The following is a 21,882-nucleotide window of genomic DNA, read 5'->3' on the forward strand; positions in this document are numbered from 1 at the left end:
TGTGTATTGTGGATTCTCATTTTGTGGATAGAATGGAATTGTCTTTTTTCTTTCTTTCTTTCTTCATGTAGAAATTATAAGCTGCGCATTGTTGTGAATTCGAACCGAAAACCACACCAATAATACTTAGTGTGTGAGACAAATGAATTGAAGCAACCAAATCAACAATGAATGAGCAATTAAACACAAAAGCTAAAACTATGAAAGCGATAAAGAACACGATGAAATTGTTTACCCAGTTCGGTTAAAACCAACCTACTCTGGGGGAGAGGGAGCTCTTTGTTCCACTATCAATAGAATACTTGATTACAATGACATTCACCACAAGAGTTACAAGATTTAGAGTTTTCCTAAATCTACCCTTTTCCCGAATCTCTTCCCGTGACCAAGAGATTCAATCAATAAGTGTTTCTAAGGTGTTACAATCACTTCCCCAACCCTAGAGATTACCAAAGAGAAACCCTCTAACCTCTCCAGGCTTCATGTTGGAGAAAGAACCCTAAAAATCACATTTTTCCTCCCTCTTGCGGCTGCAAAACGCAGCAGAAAACATATATATCAGGTGACCTGCGCATGGCGCAGCACCACCTGCGCATAGCGCAGCCAACAGATCAAGAAACCAATTCTTGAAACAACAATTGCGCATGGCGCAGCCTCTCCTGCGCATGGCGAAGGGCAGAGGGGCAGGACTCTGTTTTCTGCTTTTGTGCATCATTTCAAAGACACTGTCATCTCTGTGGTAGGTATGGGAGGGCTAGGAAAAACCACTCTTACCAAAAAGGTTTTTGACAGCGCAAAGAGGCAATGCGACACTTTGAATGTCGTGTATGGATCAAAGTGTCACAATCGTACCATATAGACGGGTTGCTGAGAGGCATGTTGGATGGGCTTTACAAACAAAAAGGGGACTCTCCTCCTCGAAGTATCTCTAAATGGAATCGTGTTTGATGATGTATGGAACATACATTTTTGGAATGAGATTCAAAATGCATGTATTGATAATAAAATGGGGAGTAAGATATTTATTACAACAAGAAATATGGCAGTTGCCTCAAATTGTCAGAAATCATCTCTTGTTAAAGTGCATGATCTGCAACCTTTATCGGAAGATCAATCATTTGAGTTTTTCAAAAAGAAGACATTCCGATATGACTTGGATGGATGTTGTCCAAATGAGCTCATTGATATATCTATTGAAATTGCTAAAAAATGCAGAGGTTTACCACTAGCAATTGTTGCCATTGGCGGTTTATTGTCTACAAAAGAGAGAAAATTACATGAGTGGCAGAGATTTTGTGATAACATGACTTTAGAGCTAAAGAAGGATTCCCATTTGACCGGAATAAACAAAATTTTAGCCTTCAGCTACGATGATTTGCCTTTTCATCTCAAGTCATGTTTGTTGTATTTTGGAATGTATCCAGAAGATTACAAAGTTGAATCAAAGAGACTGATTCGACAGTGGATAGCTGAAGGATTTGTTAAAGAAGAAAGGTTGTATACTTTGGAAGAAGTAGCAGAAGGATATTTAACAGAGTTGATCCATAGAAGTTTGGTCCAAGTATCTTCTGTTAGGTTTGATGGAAAAACTAAAAGTTGTTGTGTTCATGATCTAACACGTGAGATGATTCTTGAAAAGTGCGAAGATTTAAGTTTCTGCAAGCACATTAGTGGAGATGATCCTTCATCATTGTCTGGAATTATTCGACGCCTTACAATAACAACCGATTCCAATGATTTTACGAAATGTATTGAAAACTCACATGTTCGTTCACCATTTTTTTTCGCAAATGTGTGGCAATTTTTTATCGAAGATTTTATGAGGAAAATCGTTACCAAATGTAGGCGCTTGAAGGTGCTTGAGTTTGAAGCTTTTTCTAAAGATAAATTGAGTAATTTCCTCAATGAAAATTTGGGAAGCTTGATTCACTTGAAGTATTTAACTTTTTCAAAAAAAAAAAGACTTGAATAATTTAAGCTTCATGAATTCTACCGAGAAATTTGACTTTGAACTTCCCAAATCAATTGCCATGCTTCAAAACCTGGAGACTTTGGATCTGAGGTCTGGGATATACTATAAGATACCAAAGGCGGTTAGCAAGCTTAGAAAGTTACGACATCTTCTGGACAGCCAAATGTGTTTGTTTCAATTGAAGGGTGTTATAGGAGGCATGGAATCTCTACAAACTCTGAGTAGTGTGAGAATTGATGATGGAATAGAGCTAATTAAAGAGCTGGGAAAGCTAAGGCAGTTAAGGAAATTGAGCTTGTTTCATGTGATGGAAGACCATATAAGCACTTTATCTTCTTCATTGAATGAGATGCAACATTTGGAAAATCTAACATAGACTGCCTTAAGCATCATGTAATTGAGCTAAAACATTCTCAAATAATTTTCTCAGTTTTACTATGTTCACACACTGCCTTAAGCAATAACTGAGATGAAACTCAAAGTCAACAACTTGATCAACACATGCCTTAGGTACTATTATTACATCTACCCACTATTTAAATCACACATGATCAACAACTTGCTCTTGTACGACGAAATTTAAAAATATCATAAGAAAATGACACATGATGTCAACGTATTAAACAATAACTGAGATGAAACTCAAAGTCAATGGTTCCTCTCACAGCTAATAACATTGAAAAGCATTTTTACCAAAAAAATAAATAACACTGAAAAGCATCAAGCATATACAAAACTCCTTAAACAATAAAAAACAATGTTCAATTACTTTTATAGGTCCGATGAATCATATGATTCACAAGAAGCTCTAGTGCAACAAAATATATAGAAACTCTCAAATTGTTCTTAATTTAAAACATATTGCAGAATGACGAAGGCAAATTAAAAGTCTTCCTTTCACGCGGTAGAATCTTAGATAAATATAGGTTTCAAGAAATACAATTTTCATCTAAAAAAGAACACAAACCAGAGCCTATAAAAAAAAAAAAAAAAACACAAACCCGAGCTTGGCTAAAATGGCGGAAATGGCAGTGTCTTTTGCTATTGACAAACTGCTTCCATTGTTAATAGAAGAAGTCAATCTGCTCAAAGGTGTTCACAAGGAATTTGCAGACATTAAAGATGAACTGGAAAGCATGCAAGCATTCCTTAAGGATGCTGATAGAAGAGCTGCAACTGAAGGAGATATCGATAATACTAGTGAAGGAGTCAAAACATGGGTGAAACATGTGAGGGAAGCAGCTTTTCGCATAGAAGACATCATTGATGATTATTTGATCCATGTGGAACAACAACCTCTCGATGATACCACCGGGTGTGTAGCTGTACTCCATAAGATTGCTCAATTACTCAAAACTATGATCCATCAACATCAAATTGCATCTGAGATTCAAGACATCAAGTTATCTGTTCGTGGAATCAAAGAAAGAAGTAAAAGATATGGGTTCCAAATCCAAAATTCTATTGAACAAGGATCAAGAAGCTTTAGAGGAAGCCAAAATGCCAAATGGCACGACCCTCGAATGGCTTCTTTATACCTTGATGAAGCTGAAATTATAGGCTTTCAAGAACCCAAAAATGAATTAACTGGATGGTTGTTAGAGGGAAGATCTGAGCGCACGGTCATCGCTGTGGTAGGTATGGGAGGGCTAGGAAAAACCACTCTTGCCAAACAGGTTTTTAATAACAAAGAGGTAGTGGGACACTTTGATTGTCGTGTATGGATCACAGTGTCAGAATCATACTATATAGAAGGGTTGCTGAGAGGCATGTTGAATGAGCTTTACAAACAAAAAGGGGACACTCCTCCTCAAGATATCTCTCAAATGGATCGAGGGTCGTTGATTTCTGTGCTAAGAAACTACTTGCAACAAAAGAGGTATGTTTTTGTGTTTGATGATGTATGGAACATACATTTTTGGAATGAGATTGAAAATGCATGTATTGATAATAGAATGGGGAGTAAGATATTTATTACAACTAGAAAAATGGATGTTGCCAAAAATTGTCAAAAATCATCTTTTATTGAAGTGCATCAATTGCAACCTTTAACGGATGATCAATCTTTTGAGTTGTTCAAAAAGAAGACATTCCAATTTGACGACTCTGATGGATGTTGTCCAAATAAGCTCAATGATATATCTTTCAAAATTGCTAAAAAATGCAAAGGTTTACCACTAGCAATTGTTGCCATTGGTGGTCTATTGTCTACAAAAGAGAAAAATGTTATTGAGTGGCGAAGATTTTGTAAAAATATGACTTTAGAACTAAAGAAGGATTCTAATTTGATAGCTATAAACAAAATTTTAGCTTTAAGCTATGAGGATTTGCCTTTTCATCTTAAGTCATGTTTGTTGTATTTTGGAATGTATCCAGAAGATTACATAGTTCACTCAAAGACACTGATTCGACAATGGATAGCTGAAGGATTTGTGAAAGAAGAAAGTGGGAATACTTTGGAAGAAGTGGCAGAAGGATATTTAACAGAGTTGATCCATAGAAGTTTGGTGCAAGTATCTTCTGTTACAATTGATGGAAAAACTAAAAGTTGTTGTGTTCATGATCTAACACGTGCGATGATTCTTGAAAAGTGTGAAGATTTAAGTTTCTGCAAGAATATCAGTGGAAATGGTCATTCATCTTTATCTGGAAGTAATAGGTCCAAAAAGATACCAAAGGAGGTAATATACGTGAAATCAATTGGCAAGCTCCTAAACCTGGAGACTTTGAATCTCGGAAGTAATAGGTCCAAAAAGATACCAAAGGAGGTTAGCAATCTAAGAAAGTTACGACATTTTTATGGATACCGAATGTCTTTGCTTCAATTGAAGGGTGGTATAGGAGGCATGGAATCTCTACAAACTCTGAGTAGTGTGAAAATTGATGATGATGATGATGTTGGAAGAGAGCTAATTATAGAGCTGGGAAAGCTAAGGCAGTTAAGGAAATTGAGCTTGATTAATGTGACGGAAGACCATATTAGCACTTTATCTTCTTCATTGAATGAGATGCAACATTTGGAGAATTTAAGCATTGTGTCAAAAAGAAACGGTAAAAATCGTTATCATTTCATTGATTTGCATTTGGATTCACCTCCATCTATGCTTCGAAGTCTTAAACTAGATGGAGTGTTGGTGAAGCTGCCTGAGTGGATTCTTCAGCTTCAAAATCTTGTTAAGTTGAAGTTAGAATTGTCCCACTTAGAAAATGATGCAATAAAGTCTTTAGAAAATATGCAAAACTTGTTGTCCCTGCAAATCGACTTCAAAGCTTACGTAGGCGAAAGTTTACATTTTCATGATGGAGGGTTTCAAAATCTGAAGGAACTATACATGCAAGGAATGCCTTTCTTGAATTCAATGGTTATCGACAAAGGAGCATTGCAATCTCTGTTAGAGTTATGCAATATCCCCAACCTGAAAACTGTTCCTGCTGGCATCAAACACTTAGAAAAACTTGAAGTTCTCAAACTTGGTGGAGTTATAGCATTTGATACAAAGAATATTCCGCCACTACCACATGTAACTTTATCATTCTGGAAACTTTAAGGAGTTAGAAATCATAAGCCTTCCAACTTCAAGGGGGAGAAAAGGTGAACATTTTCTTCCATATAATTGTATAAATATATTCTTGGTAAGGCTTTGTCTAACATGAAAGTCTTTCATGGTGCAAAAGTCTTCACTATTATTACAACGAATACGAATTTTACAAAACTCACTGTTTGATTGAAAGTTTATATCATATAGATCATCCATAAATGATTGTCAAAAAATTTGACAATCATTTGATATTATCGAGACCCATCAAGATTAACAGTATTCAATAAAAATCCATAAATCGTTAATCGTAATGGGTCTCAATAACATATCAAATGATTTTCAATTTTTTTTAAAAAATTTATAAATAATCTATATTCTATACGATATAAATTTTCAATACAACAGTAGATTTTGTAAAATTTGTATTCATTATCGTAGTATTTGTAACTTGTGCACGGATGCAGTCTTTCACCATAGACTTGGTCTCTTGGTAATATCTTTTGTTCTATTATCATTCCGTAACATACATTCTGTCCACAATGATTTATAGTAATAATTTGTTATTATTCTTTAGGTGGTTGGCTTCTATCCAAGTGGAATCCTACAACAATGGCATCTTTATTTTTGTTCATGCTTTTGCTCTTTTGTTTGTTTCTTTGTTTGAGATTTGAGTTGTTGGTGATGTATCATGTATGCAATATGTTGTGAGAGCTTTCCTTTCAAGGATGACAAGACCTTATTTCTCTCTGTTCATCTCCCTTCTAAGTGAAGGGTTCCCTTGGCCTGAATGGTTCTAGTTTCACTTGGTGGGAATATGTTACTAATAATGTTTATGTAGTTTACAATAATAACAGGCTTGGTCTTCCTGAGTTTAGATTTAAGTAAAAATTATTTCTTGAATAAGTGAAAATTATTTCCTGTATTCAAACTGCACTTTTTGTTTTCCTACATCAAGATTTTTTTCCGTTCTTTGATGAGGTTTTTAACGAGGCAATTGGCCAATCATTTTGGTCTACATTTTTGTTATTTTGGGTTTACTTTTTATAAGATAGTTTACTTTTTAGATACATTGAATAACTAATGTATCTAAAAAAAATTAAGTTTTTCTCTTGTATTAAAGACTAGATGGAATATTTTTTATGATCCTTGAGCAAGTTGAGCATAAAAAAAAGTGATTGACTTTGAATTGAACATCAATATTAGCGAAAGTATTAGTATTATTATTTCACAAAAGTAACCAATTCTTCGGCAAAAGTTAATATGCATAAGGGGATGTTTATGCATGGTGCATAAGCCCAGAATTACTCGCGCGCCCCCCAGAAATTTCTCGCGTGCGCCCCCCAGCCCCCATAAAGGCTCGCTATCCCCACCCCCTTTCTGCTGATGCACACGTTTTGTTTTTATTTTTAGCCTACTAGGCCTGAAAGCCCAATTGCTACGCGCGCCCCCCAATTGCTACGCGCCCCCCCCCATTTTCTAGCCCCCCAATTTCTAGCGCACCCCCCCAGGTTTTTTTTTTTTTAGATTTCTAGGCTTTTTTTTTTGTCTCAGAATCGAATTTGAACGGCAATGAAGAACGTATGAATTAGACTCGAATTGGGTAGCTTGGTTTTTCTTTTTGTGATGAGGTTTTTTTTAGTGATAAAATATTTGTGTTTTTGCTGAATGGAGACAAAGTAGAGTGATTAATTTTTATTTTTTTTTATAATTGTTGAGTGATTATTGGTTAGAGAATCTTGAGATGTTAATTTGGTTCAGTAATAGTAATAATAATGAAGGAATATTATTTCTATAATACAATAAATTCAATATTAAAAACACAATATTGATTTCAATAAACATATAAAACCATTTGATAATACAAATGGTTTCACTTTTTAACTCTCTGAAACCATTTAACCAGCATAATGGTTTCCAGGATTTTTAAAACCATAAAAACACAATATTGATTTCAATAAACACATAAAACCATTTTATAATACAAATGGTTTCACTTTTTAACTCTCTGAAACCATTTAATCAGCATAATGGTTTCCAGAATTTTTAAAACCATAAAAACACAATATTGATTTCAATAAACACATAAAACCATTTTATAATACAAATGGTTTCACTTTTTAACTCTCTGAAACCATTTAATCAGCATAATGGTTTCCAGGATTTTTAAAACCATAAAAACACAATATTGATTTCAATAAACACATAAAACCATTTTATAATACAAATGGTTTCACTTTTTAACTCTCTGAAACCATTTAACCAACACAATGGTTTCCAAAATAATTGTAACGAAAATTCACTGTTCATCTTCTCTTACGCGAAACAGTGAAAACGTGATCACTGTTCATCCGCGATCACTGTTCATCTTCTTCACCTTCTCTCACGAACTCTGATTCCAATTCATCTCAGAAATTGCAAAACTCCGATTTCGATTCCGATTCATCTCAGAAATTGCAATTCGTTCTCGTTTTCGTTCGATTCAAGAGAATCGATTTGTAAGATTCCGATTGGAAAACGAAGATAGCGAGAGCGAAGAAGATTGAAGAGCTTGCAGCGGTTACAGCAATGATGGTTTGGCATGATTTTAGTTTAAAACCTCAAAGTTATTTATTCAAGATGGGTGTTGAAGGTGTTTTGGTGTTGAAACTATTGTATATAGTCTTAGTCTTAGATGGTAGTTGAAAATATAATAAGATGGCAGTTGAAAATTGAAAGCTTTTTTCATTCAAAGCATTAATGACTACTATTCCTTATTCCCATTCAGAGGGGTGTCGCACACATGTGTGAGGTGTTCGATGGCATCGGGCCTCAAAATTTTGAGGGTCTCAACTCAAAATTTTGAGGTCCTATAATATTACTAATATATTATTTATACTTATAAAATATCAAATGCATATTAATAGATTAATTTTTAGGCCCTAAAATAATAGTTATATATTGTTAATGTTCATAAAATATCATATGTATCAATAGATTAGTTATCTATAATCGTAAATATAGTTCTAGTCCATTTTAATCTTTGCATACAATTTGATCTTAGATTAGGATGTTAGATTAGTTATCTATAATCGTAAATATAGTTCTAGTCCATTTTAATCTTTGCATACAATTTGATCTTAGATTAGGATGTTCCTTTTTGACGTTATATAAAGATAATTATTTTATATTTCTTGTTCCATTTAATTTAATGCAATTCATTTAATATTGATAATTTATATGTTTATAAGAATGATTTTTTTTTTATATTATATGCTTTACGGATTACCATTGTGTGGATAGCATGGAATTGCTCATTGGAAATACTCATTGTGTACTGTGCTTTACGGATTACCATTGTGTGGATAGCATGGAATTGCCTTCTTTCTTTCTTTCTTTCTTTCTTCATGTAGAAATTAGAAGCTGCGCATAACAGTGTAGTCTTCACATACAGCAAAAAAGAAATTGCCACAACTTATCTAAAATGGCCGAAATGGCCGTGTCTTTTGTTCTTGAGCAACTGATTCCACTGTTAACAGAAGAAGCCAAGCTGTTGGGAGGTATTCACAAAGAATTTGCAGACATTAAAGATGAATTTGAATGCATTCAAGCCTTCCTTAAGGATGCTGATAAAAAAGTTAAAAGAGACGACACTACTGAAGGAGCCAAAACTTGGGTGAAGCAAGTTAGGGAAGCAGCTTTTCATATTGAAGATGTCATTGATGATTATCTGATCCAAGTGAGACAGGAGCCTCGTGATCCTGGATTTGTAGCTTTACTCCATAAGATTGTTCACTCACTCAAAGTTATTATCCCTCGTCATCAAATAGCGTCGAAGATTCAAGAAATTAAGTCATCTCTTCGTGGGAACGAGAAAAGAAGCCAAACATATGGCTTTCAACGTTCTTTGGAACAAGGATCGAGAAGCTTCAGAGGAAGAAAAAGTGTGAAATGGCACGACCCTCGAATGGATGCTTTGTACATTGATGAAGCTGAAATGGTAGGCTTTGAAGAACCCAAAAATAAATTGATTGAATGGTTGCTAGAGGGAAGATCTGAGCGCACTGTCATCGCTGTGGTAGGTATGGGAGGACAAGGAAAAACCACTCTTGCAAAAAAAGTTTTTGACAACAAAAAGGTAGTGGGAGACTTTGACTATCGTGTATGGATCACAGTGTCACAATCATACTATATAGAAGGGTTGCTGAGAAGCATGTTGAAAGAGCTTTACAAACAAAAAGGGGACCCTCCTCCAAAAGCTATCTCTAAAATGGATCGAGAGTCGTTGATTTCTATGCTAAGAAACTACTTGCAACAAAAGAGGTATGTTTTTGTGTTTGATGATGTGTGGAACATACATTTTTGGAATGATATTCAAAATGCATGTATTGATAATAAAATGGGGAGCAAGATATTTATTACAACGAGAAATATGGAAGTTGCCACAAATTGTCTGAAATCATCTGTTGTTAAAGTGCATGATCTGAAACCTTTATCGGAAATTCAATCATTTGAGTTGTTCAAAAAGAAGACATTCCAAAAAAAAGACATTCCAAATGAGCTCAAAGAGATATCTTTAAAAATTGCAAACAAATGCAAAGGTTTACCGCTGGCAATTGTTGCCATTGGCGGTCTATTGTCTACAAAAGAGAAAAGCTTACTTGAATGGCAGAAATTTTGTGATAAATTGCCTTTAGAGCTAAAGAGGGATTCCCATTTGACCGGGATAAACAAAATTTTAGCTCTCAGCTACGATGATTTGCCTTTTCATCTTAAGTCATGTTTGTTGTATTTAGGAATGTATCCAGAAGATTACATAGTTCACTCAAAGACACTGATTCGACAATGGATAGCTGAAGGATTTGTGAAAGAAGAAGGTGGGAATACTTTGGAAGAAGTGGCAGAAGGATATTTAACAGAGTTAATCCATAGAAGTTTGGTGCAAGTATCATCTGTTAGAATTGATGGAAAAGCTAAAAGTTGTTGTGTTCATGATCTAACACGTGAGATGATTCTTGAAAAGTGTGAAGATTTAAGTTTCTGCAAGAATATCAGTGGAAATGGTCATTCATCTTTATCTGGAAGTATCCGGCGCCTATCAATAACAACCCATTCCAATGATTTTATGAAACGTATTGAAAACTCACGTGTTCGATCACTATTTCTTTTCGCAGATAATTCACAACTTTTGAGCGAAGATTTTACGAGGAGAATCTTTAGAGAATATAGGCGCTTGAAGGTGCTTGAGTTTGGTGTTTTCTCTAATGTTAGATTGAGTAATATCCTTCGTGAAAATTTGGGAAGCTTGATTCACTTGAAGTATTTAAGCTTCAATATTGTTGAACTTATTAAACTTCCCGAATCAATTTCCATGCTCCAAAACCTGGAGACTTTGGATATGAGACATACCATATTTTATGACCTACCAAAGGAGGTTAGCAAGCTTAGAAAGTTACAACATCTTTTGAGCTCCGGAATGTGGATGTTTAAATTGAAGGGTGGTATAGGAGGCATGGAATCCCTACAAACTCTGAGTAGTGTGAAAATTGAAGATGGTGATGATGGAATAAAGATAATTAAAGAGCTGGGAAAGCTAAGGCAGTTAAGGAAATTGAGCTTGTTTCATGTGATGGAAGACCATATAAGCACTTTATCTTCTTCATTGAATGAGATGCAACATTTGGAGAATCTAAGCATTCTGTCAATAACCGTTACAAAAAATTGTTATGATTTAACTGATTTGCATTTGAATCCACCTCCATCTAAGCTTCGAACTCTTAAACTAATAGGAATGTTGAAGAAGTTTCCAGAATGGATTCTTCAACTTCAAAATCTTGTTAAGTTGAAGTTAGAATATACCAAGTTAATTGATGATCCAATAAAGTTGTTAGAAAACATGCAAAACTTGTTGTTCCTTTCAATCATCAAAGATGCTTATAAAGGTGAAAGTTTACATTTTCATGATGGAGGGTTTCAAAATCTAAAGGAACTACACCTCATTGGTTTGACTAACTTGTATTCAATTGTAATTGAAAAAGGAGCATTGCAATCTCTAAAAAAGTTCGAGTTATACGATATCCCCAACCTCAAGACTGTTCCTGCTGGCATCCAACACTTAGAAAAACTTCAAGTTCTCAATGTTCGAGATGTGCCACATGTAGAACTTTATCCTAAACTTTAAGGAGTTAGAAATCATAAGCCATCCAACTTCAAGGGGGGAGAAAAGGTGATCGTTTTATTCCATATAATTGAATAAATATATTCTTGGTAATATTTTTTGTTCTATAATCATTCAGTAACATACAAGCTTATTTTTATCCTAAAATAATTTCACTATTTTTCCTCATTTTATTTTTCTTATGTCATATGCTTTGTATATTTTTGAATTCTTCATCAATAATTATCATATTATTTTTATTGTGTTGTGACCCTCAAGAACTATTTTGTTGTAATCATTTCATTATGCACAGTCTAATTTCCATTCTCTCCTCAATGATCTTTAGTAATAATTTGTTATTAATCTTTAGGTGGTTGGCTTCTAGTGCGATGGAAATTCAGATTTCTCCAAGTGGAATTCTACAATAATGGCATCTTTATTTATGTTTTTGTTTCTTTGTTGGACATTTGAGTTATTTGTGATGTATCATGTATGTAAGATGTTGTGAGAGCTTTCCTTTCGAGAATTGTAAGAGATAATTATTTATTATATTCAAACTGCACTCTTTTTCCCTACATCAAGGTTTTATCCCACTGGGTTTTCCTTGATGAGGTTTTTAATGAGGCAGTTGACCAATAATTTGGTATGCATTGTTGTTATTTTGGGTATTGGTCTAGTCCCCCAAGCTTTTTCTTTTTTATTTTAATAATATTTGGTTAAAGTTGAGCATTTTGAATGTGGATGAAAATGTGCCAACATAGTTGGGATGTATGTGGCTTCATCTTTTGCTTCGCTTTAACTTCTATTGGTGCTTAAATTGGAAAAATTAGCAGAAAAATTTTTGGTCAGGAACAGTGGGAGGGGGGTGTTTGAATGAATTTTCTGGTGAGTTGGAGGTGCATACTTTGAATGTATTGTTGTTTTGATTGTATATTTGGTCATTTTAGAATGTCATTTGTTGAAAGATTATAATTTCTTTTAGATTCAATGCATTTCATTTAGATTAAATTAGAATCAAAACATAGTACAAAGGAACGGCAAAACATAAATACAACTAGGAGCCACATGCAAGATACGCATATATAAGACTTCAGGAATGCAGAATGAATATTTGCAATTGTGTGAATGATTTGTACTTGGTATACTAATATTAAGATCATATGTTCTCAGGATTGTGACAAAAACTGCATTGTCTGTTAAATTTTTGCATATCTTGCTCAATTATTGTTTAGTCTTTGTTGAGAGTACTGGATAATTACTGTAATTTTGAGTGTTGATTACTGCAACTCTTTTCTGCTATATGTACACTGATTTACATGTGGACTTTATTACACAATACTGCAACTCTTTTCTATATAATTTGTTGTTCATCTGTAGGTGGATGGCTTCTATTGTGATGGAAGCATTTTCTTATCTTGAACAAAACTAATGGGACGGTAGACTTTTCTTACGGATATAAACTTACTAAAGAAGCTACTGATTTCAAGATTTAAAAAGAGTAACTTATATATGTTACAAAATGATTTAGGCAAGGGAGCCAAAATGCTCAATGAAATGGGGTGACTAATAATAGGTAACAATTGGCAGCAAAGATATACAAAATCAAGCAGTTTTAGAAGGAGCCAAAATGCCAAATGGCACGACCCTCGAATGGCTAGTTTATACATTGATCATGCAGAAATTGTAGGGTTTCAACCACCGAAAAATAGATTCATTGATTTGTTAACAAAACCAAACCAAACCATGTAGTCTTCAATATAACAAAACCAAACCAAACCATGTAGTCTTCAATATAACAAAAAAAGAAATAGTCACAATTTGAAAATTACTGTACATGGTAGTTGAAAATATAATTAGATGGCAGTTGAAAATTGAATGCATTTTTCAGACCATTATTGACTAATGACTACTATTCCGTATTCCCATTGGAAATAATATCATTGTGTATTGTGGATTCTCATTTTGTGGATAGAATGGAATTGTCTTTTTTCTTTCTTTCTTTCTTCATGTAGAAATTATAAGCTGCGCATTGTTGTGAATTCGAACCGAAAACCACACCAATAATACTTAGTGTGTGAGACAAATGAATTGAAGCAACCAAATCAACAATGAATGAGCAATTAAACACAAAAGCTAAAACTATGAAAGCGATAAAGAACATGATGAAATTGTTTACCCAGTTCGGTTAAAACCAACCTACTCTGGGGGAGAGGGAGCTCTTTGTTCCACTATCAATAGAATACTTGATTACAATGACATTCACCACAAGAGTTACAAGATTTAGAGTTTTCCTAAATCTACCCTTTTCCCGAATCTCTTCTCGTGACCAAGAGATTCAATCAATAAGTGTTTCTAAGGTGTTACAATCACTTCCCCGACCCTAGAGATTACCAAAGAGAAACCCTCTAACCTCTCCAGGCTTCATGTTGGAGAAAGAACCCTAAAAATCACATTTTTCCTCCCTCTTGCGGCTGCAAAACGCAGCAGAAAACATATATATCAGGTGACCTGCGCATGGCGCAGCACCACCTGCGCATAGCGCAGCCAACAGATCAAGAAACCAATTCTTGAAACAACAATTGCGCATGGCGCAGCCTCTCCTGCGCATGGCGAAGGGCACAGGGGCAGGACTCTGTTTTCTGCTTTTCTGCATCATTTCAAAGACAATTCCAACACGCAACACCGTGTAGTCTTCATAGCAAAAAAGAAATAGCCACAACTTAACTAAAATGGCAGAAATGGCCGTGTCTTTTGTTCTTGACCAACTGATTCCACTGTTAAAAGAAGAAGCCAAGCTGTTGGGAGGTATTCACAAAGAATTTGCAGACACTAAAGATGAACTTGAATGCATTCAAGCCTTCCTTAAGGATGCTGATAAAAAAGCCGAAGGAGACAACACTAGTGAAGGAGTCAAAACTTGGGTGAAGCAAGTTAGGGAAGCAGGTTTTCATATTGAAGATGTCGTTGATGATTATGTGATCCAAGTGAGACAGCGGCCTCGTGATTCTGGATGTGTAGCTTTACTCAGTAAGATTGTTCACTCACTCAAAGTTATTACCCATCGTCATCAAATATCATCTGAGATTCAAGACATTAAGTTTATCTGTTTGATGATGTATGGAACATACATTTTTGGGATGGAATTGAAAATGCATTGATTGATAATAAAAATGGGGGTAAGATATTTATTACAACAAGAAATATGGATGTTGTTTTATGCTGTAAGAAATCTTCTTTTATTGAAGTGCATGAATTGCAACCTTTAACGAAAGAACAATCTTTTGAGTTGTTTAATAAGAAAGCATTCCAATATGAATTTGATGGATGTTGCCCAAAAGGGCTAATTGATATATCTTTTGAAATTGCTAGAAAATGCAAGGGTTTACCGCTAGCAATTGTTGCCATTGGCGGTCTATTGTCTACAAAAGAGAAAAATGTATTTGAGTAGCGAAGATTTTGTGAAAATATGACTTTAGAACTAAAGAAGGATTCTCATTTGGCCGGGATAAACAAAATTTTAGCTCTCAGCTACGATGATTTGCCTTTTCATCTTAAGTCATGTTTGTTGTATTTAGGAATGTATCCAGAAGATTACATAGTTCAATCAAAGAGACTGATTCGAAATGGATAGCTGAAGGATTTGTGAAAGAAGAAAGTGGGAATACTTTGGAAGAAGTGGCAGAAGGATATTTAACAGAGTTAATCCATAGAAGTTTGGTGCAAGTATCTTCTGTTAGAATTGATGGAAAAACTAAAAGTTGTTGTGGGCATGATCTAACACGTGTGATGCTTCTTGAAAAGTGTGAAGATTTAAGTTTCTGCAAGCATATCAATGAAAATGGTCATTCATCTTTACATGGAATTATTCGACGCCTATCAATAACAACCCATTCCGATGATTTTCCGATATGTATTGAAAACTCACGTGTTCGTTCACTATTTCTTTTAAAAAATGAGTCACAATTTTTGAGCGAAGATTTTACGAGGAGAATCTTTACACAATATAGGCGCTTGAAGGTGCTTGAGTTTGAAGTTTATTCTGAAGTTAAATTGAGTAATATCCTTCATGAAAATTTGGGAAGCTTGATTCACTTGAAGTATTTAAGCTTCATGAATCTTTCTACGGAAACTCAAATTGAACTTCCCAAATCAATTGCCATGCTCCAAAACCTGGAGACTTTGATTCTAAGACATGAGGTAGGCTATAAAATACCAAAGGCGGTTAGCAAGCTTAGAAAGTTACGACATCTTCTGGGCATCAGAATGTCTTTGTTTCAATTGAAGGGTGGTATAGGAGGCATGAAATCTCTACAAACTCTGAGTAGTGTGGTAATTGATGATGATGATGATGATGATGGAATAGAGCTAATTAAAGTGCTGGGAAAGCTAAAGCGGTTAAGGAAATTGAGCTTGTTTCTTGTGAACGAAGACCATATAAGCACTTTATCTTCTTCATTGAATGAGATGCAACATTTGGAGAATCTAAAGATTGGGACAAAAAACGTAAGAAACTGTAGTTATCATTTCATTGATTTACATTTGGATTCACCTCCATATATGCTTCAAAGTCTTAAACTAAGTGGAGTACTGTTGGTGAAGTTGCCAGAGTGGATTCTTCAACATCAAAATCTTGTTAAGTTGAAGTTAGAATTGTCCCTCTTAAAAGATGATCCAATGAAGTGTTTAGAAAATATGCAAAACTTGTTGTTTCTCTCAATCGTCAACATCGCTTATGAAGGTGAAAGTTTACATTTTCATGATGGGGGGTTTCAAAATCTAAAGGAACTACACATCATTTTCTTGCCTAACTTGAATTCAATTGTTATCGACAAAGGAGCATTGCAATCTCTAAAAAAGTTTGAGTTATCCTATATCCCCAAACTCAAGACTGTTCCTGCTGGCATCCAACACTTAGAAAAACTTCAAGTTCTCAATGTTCGAGATGTGCCACATGTAGAACTTTATCCTAAACTTTAAGGAGTTAGAAATCACAAGCCACCCAACTTCAAGGAGGAGAAAAGGTGAACATTTTCTTCCATATAATTGTATAATATATTCTTGGTAATATTTTTTGTTCTCATTATCATTCAGTAACATACAAGATTATTTTTATCCTAAATAGTTTATCTATTTTGCCTCACTTTATTTCTCTCTACAATGATCTATAGTAATAATTTGTTATTAATATGTAGGTGGTTGGCTTCTAGTGCGATCGAAAGTCAGATTTCTCCAAGTGGACTTCTACAACAATGGCATCTTTATTTATGAAAAATTCTCATCCCACCCATCATGTTTCTCGTTCACCCCCTAGCACACAGAAAAATTCAAAAAATACGTTCCGAATTTTTTTTCTAGTATAAATTTTACTGAAATTTACCCTAAAAAAAATTCGGAAAACGTTTTCCGAATTTTTTTGTGCGAGAAGAGAAATTCAGAGGTTGGGTTGAGAAGTCATCTTTATTTATGTTCATGCTTTTGACTTTTGTTTCTTTCTTTGTTTGAGATTTGAGTTGGTTGTGATGTATCCTTCTAAGTGAAGTTTTATGTGAACGGTTCCCTTGGTGGGAATATGTTACTAAGGATGTTTCTGAAGTTTACAATCATAACAGGTTTGGTCTTCCTGAGTTTAGATTTAAGAGATAATTATTTCTTGCAATCAAATAGCACTCTTTTTCCCTACATCAAAGTATTATCCCGCTAGGTTTTCCTCGATGAGGTTTTTAATGTGGCAGTTGACCAATCATTTTGGTGTGCATTGTTATATCTTGGGTATTGGTCTAGTCCCCCCAAGCTTTTTCTTTTTTATTTAGTAATATTTAGATAAAGTTCAGCAGTTTGAATGTAAACGTAGAGGCGCTAACATAGTTGGGATGTTTGTGCCTTCATCTTTTGCTTCACTTTAACTTCTATTGGTACTTAAATTGGAAAAAAAATAGCAGAAACATGGGAGTGGGGTGTTTGAATGGATTTCCTGGTGAGTCAGAGGTGCATACTTTGAATGAATTGTTGTTTTGATTGTATATTCAAGACAGTGAGGTATGTTAGGCTTATAAGTTTTGAAATTCTTAAAATCAAAATCAGTTGCAATATTGTGGTTTCTATTGTTAAAGTCCCACGTTAAAATTTCTTAGCACCTGTTAGATTCCACAGATTTTTCTTCTTCTTATTGTTGAATTGGTTTGGATAGGTATTTCTAATTACTTGTTTTGCAGATTCAATGTCTATTTGATTAGATCTATGTTCTTTAATTACATATATGACTGAAAAATATAATAAAACAAACAAAATTGTAAGGAATTTTGATAATAGACTAAGAATAACTTGGAAACAGAATAGTGAATGTAAATTGTGTGAATGATTTGTACTTGCTATACTCATTATAATTATTTCTACAAAAAAAATAAAAAAAAATTGAAAATGATTTATTTTAAATTTTTCTTTTTAGAAAAATGACATTCATTTTAAAATCGAGTGTGCCGTAGTGACTATTTCAAAGCATGTAGTGACTATTGAGAGGTATTCACAAGGAATTTGCAGACATTAAAGATGAACTGGAAAGCATAAAAAGCCTTTCTTAAGGATGCTGATAAAAGATCAGCAGCAACTGAAGGAATCAAAATATGGGTAGAAGATATCATTGATGATTATTTGATCCAAGAGGGACGACAACAAACTCGTGATACAGGACGATGTGTAGCTTTATTCCATAAACTGAAAACTATGATCCCTTGCGTCGAATACTGTCCAAGATTCAAGTTATCAAGTCAGCTGTACGCGAGATTAAGGAAAGAAGTGAAAGATATGGCTTTCAAATCCAGCCTTCTATTGAACAAGGATCAAGCAGCTTCAGAGGAAGCCAAAATGTCAGAGGAAGCCAAAATGCCAAAAGGCACGACCCTCGAATGGGGGCTTTATACATTGATGAAGCTGAAAGTAAAAATATTTGGCTTTTTAACAGCAAAGAGCAGAGCAGAGCGCACTGTCATCTCTGTGGTAGGAATGGGAGGGCAAAGGAAAAACCACTCTGGCCAAAAATGTTTTTAACAGCAAAGAGGTCGTGGGACACTTTGAATGCTGTGTGTGGATCACAGTGTCACAATCATACAATATAGATGGGTTGCTGAGAGGTATGTTGAAGGAGGTTTACAAACAAAAAGAGGACTGTCCATCTCAAGATATCTCGGAAATGGATCAAGGGTCATTGATGTCTGAGTTGAGAAACTACTTGCAGCAAAAGAGGTATGTTTTCATGTTTGATGATGTATGGACCATAAGTTTTTGGGATGAAATTGAATGTATTGTGAGTGATAATAAAAATGGGAGCAAGATATTTATTACAACAAGAAATATGGATGTTGCCATGTATTGTAAGAAATCTTCTTTTATTGAAGTGCATGAAATGCAATCTTTAACCGAAGAACAATCTTTCGAGTTGTTCACTAAGAAAGCTTTCCGGTTTGATTTTGAGGTATGTTGTCCAAAAGATCTGATTAATATATCTTTTGAAATTGCTAGAAAATGCAAGGGTTTACCATTGGCAATTGTGGCCATTGGTGGTCTTTTATCTACAAAGGAGAAAAATGCATTTGAATGGCTGAGATTTAGTGAAAATATGACTTTAGAGCTAACTAAGAATTCCCATTTGTCTGGGATAAAAAAATTCTTAGGTTTAAAGCTATGATGATGTGCCTTTTTATCTTACGTCATGTTTTTTGTATTTTTGGAATATATCCAGAAGATTATAAAATTGAATCGAAGAGATTGATTCGACAGTGGATAGCTGAAGGGTTTGTGAAAGAAGAAAGGGGAAATACTTTGGAAGAAGTTGCAGAAGGATATTAAACAGAGTTGATCCATAGAAGTTTGGTGCAAGTTTCTTCGGTTAGAATTGATGGAAAAACTAAAAGGTGTTGTGTTCATGATCTAATACGTATGATGATCATTGAAAAGTTTGGGGATTCATCTTTAACTGGAACTATTCGACGCCTATCAATAGCAGTCCATTCTAGTGATTTTATGGCATTTATTGAAAACTCGCATGTTCGGTCACTATTTCTTTTCAGAAATGAATCAAAAAGTCTAGACACAAATACTTTGTGAGGAAAATATTGACAAAATATAGGCGTTTGAAGGTGCTTGATTTTGAATGGGCTATGTTGTTTATGGTTCATGAAAATTTGGAATGTTTGATCCACTTGAAATATTTAAGCTTCAAGAATTCTTTTATAGTAGGAACACATGAACTTGGATCTAAGGGTTTCGAACAGTTTTTATGAGACACCAAATGACATTAGCAAACTTCGAAAGCTACGACATCTATTAGGTTTCAATATGTCTTTGTTTCAATTGAAGAATGCAGGTATAGGAGGCTTGGAATCTCTACAGACACTAAGTGAAGTGATAATAGATAAAGATGGAATAGAGTTAATTAGAGAGCTGGAAAAACTGAGGCAGTTAAGGAAATTGAGTTTGGTTGGTGTCAAGAGAGAACATGGAAGTGTTTTATCTTCCTTATTGAATAAGATGCTACACTTGGAGAAACTACGTGTTGGGTCAAAATCAAGATTTCAATTTGATTATGAAGTCATTGATTTGCATTTGGTTTCACCACCACCTATGATGCTTCAAAATCTTTGACTGCATGGAAGGTTGGAGAAGTTGCCAGAATGGATTCCCAACCTCCAAAATCTTGTTGAGTTGTTGTTAACGCGCTCCCAGTCAACTGATGATCCAATGAAGTATCTAGAAAATATGCAAAATTTGTTGTCCCTCTCGATCATTGACAATGCTTATGTAGGTGAAAGCTTACATTTTCATGATGGAGGGTTTCAAAAGCTAAAGCAAGTAGGAACTATACATTAAAGAATTTCCTAACTTGAATTCAATCATTATCGACAAAGGAGCATTGCATGTTCTAAAAAAGTTCCAGTTATCTAGTATTCCAAACCTCAAGGAAGTTCCAGCGGGCATCCAAAACTTAGAAAAGCTTGAAATTCTCAATGTTTGGGATGTGCCACTCGTAGAATTTTATCCTAAACTTTAAGGTCTAAGGAGTTACAAAGCATATGCCATCCAACTTCGAGGGGGAGAAAAGGTGAAATATATTCTTGGTGATATTTTTTGTTCTGTCATGATTAATCAAAGGACAAGCATAGTTTTCCCTAAAATAATTTTCTCTATTTTCTCTATTCTTCTGGCATATTTTTTGTATGTTTTTTAAATGTACATCAATAATAATTTGTTGTTAATTGGTAGGTAACATTTGGCAGCAAAGATATACAAATTCAAGCAGTTTTCTGCAGGAATCAAGCAGTTTTAGAGGGAGCCAAAATGCCAAATGGCACGACCCTCAAATGGCTACTTTATACATTGATGATGCAGAAATTGTAGGCTTTCAACCACCCAAAAATAGATTGATTGATTTGTTGGTAGAGCGAAGAGCCGAGCGGACTGTCATCTTTGTGGTTGGAATGGGAGGGCAAGGAAAAACAACTCTCATAATAAAATCCCTATTATATTGGTACTTCACTTGAAAAAATTGCTATAGAAATTAGAGTTAGATAGACAATTCATAATAAAATCCATCATACAACGACATTTTGATTTGCCCAATCCAAATTTATTTTTATTTTCTATTAATCCTTCGGTTTCTATTAGAATTTGACTGAAAAGTAAGTAAAATCTCATAAAAAATTGTTCTGCCAGGAATCAAACTTTCAAATATCTATCTTGTCCTATATGGTGGTTAGATATATCAACATTGCTACCTGAAAAGATTAATGGCTAGCCTCTAAATTCTTATTGCACAGCTTTCCAAATTTATACAAGATATATTAAATTTAGCATAAATAACAGGAACAGAACAGAGGTGCATACTTGAATGGTTGACTATATGAACTCTTTTCACTTTGCTGGATGGTGAATTGAAATTTTGCAATACCATTGATATCAAAACATATATACCTGTAAAATATTGTTACTTTTATTAGCATTTTTATAAAATATTAGTAACTTATTCCTAATAAAATAGTAATAATTTTTTCGGTAAGTACAAACGAATATTTTCATTTCTCTATGCTTAATGTGTGGAATTGTCACCATTAAACTATTGAACAAATAGATGTAGTAATGGTTTTATATTATGTAGATTAAAAAAAATTAATGAAATAAATAATTTTACTAAATTATTATTTATGTAATTTTATTATTATAAACACAAAGTGAAAAATAATATCATA

At 34.3% G+C, this 21,882-nt stretch overlaps 4 protein-coding genes and 1 pseudogene across 6 annotated transcripts in view; 4 read left to right on the plus strand and 1 right to left on the minus strand.

Annotated features, from left to right (window-relative positions):
- Positions 1-1,039: 1,039 nt before the first annotated feature.
- On the plus strand, positions 1,040-1,972 carry LOC123915206 (putative disease resistance RPP13-like protein 3). The gene has a single exon (XM_045966347.1). The coding sequence runs from the start codon at positions 1,040-1,042 to the stop codon at positions 1,970-1,972; it is 933 nt and encodes a 310-aa protein (XP_045822303.1).
- A 983-nt stretch (positions 1,973-2,955) lies between these two features.
- LOC123918889 (disease resistance protein RPM1-like) lies at positions 2,956-12,632 on the plus strand. Its single transcript, XM_045971060.1, has 3 exons — positions 2,956-4,603; positions 10,551-11,713; positions 12,015-12,632. The coding sequence occupies exons 1-2, from the start codon at positions 2,989-2,991 to the stop codon at positions 11,666-11,668; spliced, it is 2,733 nt and encodes a 910-aa protein (XP_045827016.1). The 5' UTR covers positions 2,956-2,988; the 3' UTR covers positions 11,669-11,713; positions 12,015-12,632.
- The window catches only part of LOC123918893, a 29,575-nt gene continuing 11,025 nt past the window's right edge, over positions 3,333-21,882 (minus strand). The window contains exon 2 of one of the 3 annotated variants that reach the window (XM_045971066.1): positions 3,333-3,355. The gene's annotated coding sequence lies outside the window, so the exon portion shown is untranslated. Of the gene's footprint in view, positions 3,356-21,247; positions 21,608-21,882 lie in introns of those variants that run through there. The other 2 variants (XM_045971067.1, XM_045971065.1) reach the window with 2 other exon arrangements.
- Positions 14,374-17,471, plus strand: LOC123915207 (disease resistance protein PIK6-NP-like). The gene is made up of 4 exons (XM_045966348.1): positions 14,374-14,749; positions 14,890-15,061; positions 15,220-16,665; positions 16,837-17,471. The coding sequence occupies exons 1-3, from the start codon at positions 14,374-14,376 to the stop codon at positions 16,619-16,621; spliced, it is 1,950 nt and encodes a 649-aa protein (XP_045822304.1). The 3' UTR covers positions 16,622-16,665; positions 16,837-17,471.
- Positions 18,157-21,034, plus strand: LOC123915208 (annotated as a pseudogene).

Source organism: Trifolium pratense, linkage group LG3 (genome assembly GCF_020283565.1).
Source record: "Trifolium pratense cultivar HEN17-A07 linkage group LG3, ARS_RC_1.1, whole genome shotgun sequence".
Classification (NCBI taxonomy): domain Eukaryota; kingdom Viridiplantae; phylum Streptophyta; class Magnoliopsida; order Fabales; family Fabaceae; genus Trifolium; species Trifolium pratense.

Excerpts from the sequence above, each read along its gene's own strand:
- LOC123915206 (XM_045966347.1), top strand. The coding sequence starts at position 1,040 with ATGGCAGTTGCCTCAAATTGTCAGAAATCATCTCTTGTTAAAGTGCAT.
- LOC123918889 (XM_045971060.1), top strand. The coding sequence starts at position 2,989 with ATGGCGGAAATGGCAGTGTCTTTTGCTATTGACAAACTGCTTCCATTG. Across the intron at positions 4,604-10,550 it reads CAAGAATATCAGTGGAAATG|GTCATTCATCTTTATCTGGA; the intron begins GTCATTCATCTT and ends TCAGTGGAAATG.
- LOC123915207 (XM_045966348.1), top strand. The coding sequence starts at position 14,374 with ATGGCAGAAATGGCCGTGTCTTTTGTTCTTGACCAACTGATTCCACTG. Across the intron at positions 14,750-14,889 it reads TCAAGACATTAAGTTTATCT|TGCATGAATTGCAACCTTTA; the intron begins GTTTGATGATGT and ends CTTTTATTGAAG. Across the intron at positions 15,062-15,219 it reads GTTGCCATTGGCGGTCTATT|GAATGTATCCAGAAGATTAC; the intron begins GTCTACAAAAGA and ends TGTTGTATTTAG.